The sequence below is a fragment of the Musa acuminata genome, chromosome BXJ2-9, assembly GCF_036884655.1.
Source record: "Musa acuminata AAA Group cultivar baxijiao chromosome BXJ2-9, Cavendish_Baxijiao_AAA, whole genome shotgun sequence".
Lineage (NCBI taxonomy): Eukaryota > Viridiplantae > Streptophyta > Magnoliopsida > Zingiberales > Musaceae > Musa > Musa acuminata.
Window position 1 is genome coordinate 47,916,382 of NC_088346.1, and position 5,902 is coordinate 47,922,283.

A 5,902-nucleotide genomic window follows, 5' to 3' on the forward strand; every position below is an offset into this window, starting at 1 on the left:
TTTTAATCTTATAAAATTATTTTTAAATTCTGTATAGGAAACTCAATATTTCACTTTCGTAAGTATAGAGATCCCGATGTAATTTTTAAAAGTGTAGAGATCGAGATGCTAAAGATAATTAATTACAAAGACAAAATAAGGTTAGAAGCTTGACCCAAAAACTAATTAAAAAAATAGAATAATTAAAAAAAAATAAAAACACTTGCTAAGATCAGTGGCCAGACCTTAAACCGGTTTCCAAATCAAGACTAAGCCACATCTAATCTATGGGATCGAACCAATCTTAAACCACATATAGGCCAAATGTCGACCCATCCCGAGCCGGTGCTACCAAAGGCCTCTCGTGTAAGAAAACAAAGGATAGCTGTACGTAGGCATTTAGGCCAAGGAGTAATTTGTGTGGCGTTCTATGGAAATAAATGGAAACGTGGGATAAAGAAGAAAACAGGGTTTGTATAGGGAATTCCCCTAATAAGGATTCCTTAATTTTCCTTTAATATAAATATAAATATAAATATAAATATAAATATAAATATAAATATATGTATATATAAACGCTTATGTACGTACTCTACGTAGACATACACCGAAGTGGTTTATCTTCTCTTCTTTTCCCTCTCTAGAAGTAAGACTGGGCGAAGCAACGACGAGACTAGAGGCCTGATCTCCTTCCCTTTGAAAGCTAGGCTTGTTTTGAGGATTCTCTACCCCTCGTTCACTTCGAAAACAGGGTTTTCTCAGAGGTTTTTATCCACGTAATACATTCGTCTTCTTGTTTTCCTTTGTTTTTCGCTTGCTTGAGTGCAATATTACTATTGCTTGGGTTTACTTTTTCATCGTCGATTATACGTATTATTTTTTTCTTGATATTGTTTTTTTATTTTTTGATGACTGTGATTATTTCGAGGACAGTGTGTTGTAGCAATCGATGTTATTTGGCTCTGCTTTGTGGTGGTGATTATGGCTGAATAGCCCGATTTGATGTCTTTAGTTTATTTTGGTCGTACTTTCTTTTCGGTTTAGCGTATGGAATCATAATCTCAAGTATCAAATTCTTACAGCATGGCTTCGAGCAGCGGTAGCAAAGTTGGGGTAGAAGGCTCGATCCCACAAAGTATGACATCTCGTGCTCCGACGTATCACCTGATGGCCAGGCCTGCGTTTGGTGCCGAAGGACGACGCGTCCGTCTGTTTGCGAACCATTTCGATGTCAAACTCACCATGCCCGATGCAGTTTTCTATCAATACACTGTATGTTCGCTGCACGTTTGTCGATCTAGTGTTATGCAGATCATGAACGTGTCTTAGCTTCTTTGTTCTCTTGATTGACCTGCGTGCAGATCACTGTAACACCTCTCGACGAAAGGGATAAGAACGCTGCACAAAGTAAAGTGTATGGGCGAAAGATCGTGAACAGACTGTTCGAGATCTACAGTGAAGAGTTGAAGAACAAGCGATTTGTTTATGATGGTGAGAGAAGCTTGATCACTATCGGCCCTTTGCCACAGAATAACTTTGAGTTGACAGTCGTCTTAGAAGATTCATCGGCCAGGTAATTGATTTGGAATTGAAGAACTCTTGATACGTATATTATCGAGGTATTAATCCGAGCTATTAACATTCTGCAGAGCTACTGCCGGAGGTGCCGGCGACGGCAGCGCAGTTGGAGGAGACCAGAAGCGGTCTAAACGATCAGGTCTTATGAAGACATTTACAGTGGCGATAAAGTTTGTTGCAGTGTTTCCTATGAGGTCTATTGCACTCGCACTTAGAGGCAGCGAGAGAGAGGACGGTCAAAGTGCTCTGCGAGTACTTGACATCATTTTAAAGCAACGACAGGCGGAAAGGTTTTGTATTCCAATGCAGATACTGCTACATACGTCAGTCCGTGCTACAAATCTGAGGTGAGCTTTGGTTTGTGTTTGATTGCAGGGGTTACCTCGTTCTCAGGAACTGTTACTTTGATGGCAATCACACACACCTTGTTGACGTGGGTGGTGGTGTATGTGGAGGCCGAGGATTCCACTCCAGCTTTCGCACTACCAATGGCGGCCTCTCACTAAACATAGGTACGTATCGGTTTCTTAAATTACTTTTTCTTTCGTTATATTTTGATATTAGAATAAATCATCTTGCTTCTAATCATATACGTAGATGTTTCCACCACAATAATCATAAAATCTGGTCCTGTTTTGGAGTTTTTACTGGCCAACCAAAACATACAAGATCCTCGACGAATTGACTGGGAGAAGGTATGGAACATCTCAACATGTACATGCATGGATGGATGGATGGATGGATATTATGGTATCCTTATGTGGAAATTGACAGGCCAAAAGAAAGCTGAAGAACATGAAGATTAAGACCATACACAACAAAAGGGAGTATAAGATTACTGGGATGAGCAAACTGCCATGCGACATGCAGACGTACATCACACACTGGTTTTTGTGTTTATTGGTTTGCTGTTTGGTATACAAAGCTTTGACACACTTGCGTTTAGGTTTTCCATGAAAGAAAGGAACAGCAAAGGCGAAACTCGAACGGTGGAGATGACGGTGTATAACTTTTTTCAGAACATCCGTAAGATAACGTTGACTCGGTCAGCCTCTCTGCCATGTCTTGATGTGGGCAAACCGGACCGGCCAATTTACCTCCCGATCGAGGTTTGTGATGATCTCTATTCCCATTATTTCTCGAACTATACATGATGTTATTTCGTCATTGCAGCTTTGCCACCTTCTTTCCCTGCAAAGATATACCAAAGGATTGTCTTCTCAACAAGGAGCTTTGCTGGCCGAAAGGTGTAGACAAACGCCGCATGAAAGAATGAGACTAATAGCAGATGTGGGTGTTTCCTTTCCCTCTCCATAGATCATACATTGTTTCTACCCTCTCGTCTTGACTCTTGATCATTCCTTGTGTGGACAGTCATTAAACGACAATCGATATGATAAAGATCCATTGCTCAATGCTTGTGGTGTTTCCATCGATAAGCGAATGACAAAGTTGACTGGGCGCGTTCTTAATTGTCCAGTGGTAACCATCTACCTCTTGTTTTGCTTCTTGCCATCATCCATTTACACAAACTTATTGGTGAAGATCTTCACATTCAAACTTCTGAAACTACCACAGTTGAAGGCCGGTAACATGGAAGACTGTATTCCTCGTAATGGGCGATGGAACTTCGTCCACAAGGTAGCGAGCTGTCATTACTTCATGAAATATAGCTAGTACTATCAACTATTGGCTTGTCTGAATCGAGTTTTCTCTACTTACAGACACTGTTGGAACCCTGCGAACTTCTTCATGATCAATGGGCGATTGTGAACTTCTCTGGTCGTTGTGATTTGCGGCATCTGTCACGGGAGCTCATTAAATGTGCAAGGAACAGAGGAAGTGTAGGTTCCATTATGCATCTTGCTTATTTGGAATTGGTTCAACTCATAATAAATATCTTACACTCTGTGTTTGGCTTTTGTAGAACATCGAGGAACCATCTGTGTTTCTTGAAGAGGACCGGGAATGGATGAGATCTGATCCTATAGTGAGAGTTGAAAAGATGTTTAAGAAGATAGAGGCAAAATTTACAGGACCTCCTCGATTTATTCTGTGTGTCTTGCCGGAGAAGAAAACCTGTGACATTTACGGTGAGTCCAATCTCCTTCTCCATGGTTTTCTCCTGTCGATCGCAACCAGTGTTACTTACATCCTTCTTCTCTTCCGAAGGACCTTGGAAGAGGAAAAGCCTTTATCAATTCGGTATCGTCACTCAATGTATCGTTCCTCCAAAGAACATTAGGGACCATTATTTGACCAATGTCCTCCTCAAAATCAATTCTAAGGTAATATATTAAGTTTGAACACCTTTCATCACTGCTCTCGGAGGTGAATCTCGATTTGTCTCATCTTGTTTTTGTCCGATCAGCTTAGTGGCATCAATTCTCTACTTTCCGTCGAGTGTAAACGCAGCATCCCCCTTATCAGCCAGACTCCTACCATGATTCTGGCGATGGACGTTTCTCATGGTCCTCCGGGTTCAAGCTTTCCATCTGTTGCAGCGGTAAGAACATGCATCCTATAATCTGTTCGACTGATGAAAGCAATAACTTTTTTGCTTTGTTCACTGAGACATCCATCCACAGGTGGTCGGTTCGAGGCATTGGCCATTGATATCGAGATATAGAGCATCCGTAAGAATTCAATCTCCTAAATTGGAAATGATCGATTCTTTGTATAAGCCCGGAGAAAATGGAGATGAAGGAATGCTTAGGTAATTTGCATCCCGCATCACAGCATTATGACAAGGATTCTTTTGACTCTATAGATATATGAAGGATGAGGAAGACAAGCTAAATAACTCCTTTCTTTTTTGATGATGTCAGGGACCTGTTGCTCGACTTCTACAAAACAAATGGAGGAATGAAACCTGCTCAAATGATCATCTTCAGGTACAGTTCTCCTTTTTGCCTTAAATTCATTGTTATCTGTGCTATTTAATGATTTTTATTACAAATATTGTTTCAGGGATGGTGTCAGTGAATCCCAGTTCATGGAAGTTCTGACTGTGGAGCTAAACCAAATCATCAAGGTACGTAATTAATTGACCATGTAGCTCATGGATCAACTTCTTTCTAGTTCATCTGAGCTTTGTTGTTTCAGGTATTTGAACATCTAGGTGATACTACTATGCCCAAGTTCACTGTCATTGTCGCACAAAAGCAGCATCATACGAGGTTTTTTCTTGCTGATAGCCCCGAAAATGTCCCACCGGGTATGGCGTTCACTCACATCGATCATTCATCATTTTGATCTGGCCTTGATTTGGTGCTTTAATTTGTCTCAGGGACCGTCATCGACACCACGGTGGTTCATCCAAGGAACTACGATTTCTACATGTATGCTCACGGAGGAATTCTCGTGAGTTCCCTATCTCACATGTTTATGTTGTATGTTGGCGATGTTGAACTTCTACTGCTGCTTATGATCCTTTTTTCGGTATTCGTATTAGGGAACTTCAAGGCCGATCCACTACAATGTGTTGCTTGATGAGATTGGGTTTAAGCCTGACGACCTACAGAAGCTTGTTCATGCGCTTTCCTACGTGTGAGTTCTCTTTCATCTCTCATTTCTTCATTCCAAACAGCAGAAATGTGATGTAGTACCGGTAATGACATGTTGTCTTGGGATTGATTCAGGTACCAGAGGAGCACCAGTGCAGTGTCGATGGGTAAGACGGCATTATCTTTGTTGGCCTTTCCTCCCTCCTTCTTCTTCTTCTTCTCCTCCTGCTGACGATGTTGAGTGTGCTTTTCCTTCAGTGGCGCCTGTTTGCTACGCGCATTTGGCGGCTAGGCAGCTGTCGCAGTGCTTCGACCTGTCCGAGACTTCCGGAGATGAACTTCCGATAAGAGCAGGCGTTCCCCAGCTTCCAGAGCTGCATGAAAAAGTTAGAAGCTCCATGTTCTTCTGCTGATGCCGCCACCTTCTGCCCTCGATTCGTGTTGTCGTCGCTGTGTAATATATAAGGCATGAAAACTGACTCAAAAATAATTTTGTATGTGTACGTATTATTCACAATGATAAGTGTATTTTAGCCTCCTGAGAAAGAGGGATAATATACGAATTTTTAATTTATATTTAGCGATATTATTTCTGAACTATTAAAAAACCTATTTGAATCCTAATATAACATATTAAATAGTTTTTAGTATATTTGATTTTACTTGACCCATTTACGCTATTTTTTTAATAGTATTATAAATTTTTTTATTGAAGTGTTAAAAATACTATAAATTCTATAAAACAAATTGATGTAAATTAGAGTTTTTAACTAATTCCAATTTTTAGTAAAGAATAATTTCAATATATATATATATATATATATAATATAGCATTTTTT

The 5,902-nt window shown here is 40.3% G+C and overlaps 1 protein-coding gene across 1 annotated transcript; it reads left to right on the plus strand.

Annotated features, from left to right (window-relative positions):
- Window positions 1–797: 797 nt before the first annotated feature.
- Window positions 798–5,476, plus strand: LOC135622207 (protein argonaute 16-like). Its single transcript, XM_065123853.1, has 22 exons — window positions 798–1,251; window positions 1,341–1,552; window positions 1,629–1,847; window positions 1,933–2,069; window positions 2,155–2,252; window positions 2,332–2,429; window positions 2,504–2,666; window positions 2,731–2,847; window positions 2,932–3,039; window positions 3,136–3,198; window positions 3,282–3,401; window positions 3,485–3,650; window positions 3,730–3,845; window positions 3,929–4,063; window positions 4,146–4,273; window positions 4,386–4,451; window positions 4,528–4,591; window positions 4,663–4,774; window positions 4,847–4,920; window positions 5,012–5,106; window positions 5,199–5,230; window positions 5,322–5,476. Exons 1-22 carry the CDS (start codon window positions 1,063–1,065, stop codon window positions 5,474–5,476), a joined length of 2,667 nt encoding a protein of 888 aa, XP_064979925.1. The 5' UTR covers window positions 798–1,062.
- Window positions 5,477–5,902: the final 426 nt, after the last annotated feature.

Excerpts from the sequence above, each read along its gene's own strand:
- LOC135622207 (XM_065123853.1), top strand. The coding sequence starts at position 1,063 with ATGGCTTCGAGCAGCGGTAGCAAAGTTGGGGTAGAAGGCTCGATCCCA. Across the intron at positions 3,846-3,928 it reads TCCTCAAAATCAATTCTAAG|CTTAGTGGCATCAATTCTCT; the intron begins GTAATATATTAA and ends TTGTCCGATCAG. Across the intron at positions 4,064-4,145 it reads GCTTTCCATCTGTTGCAGCG|GTGGTCGGTTCGAGGCATTG; the intron begins GTAAGAACATGC and ends ATCCATCCACAG.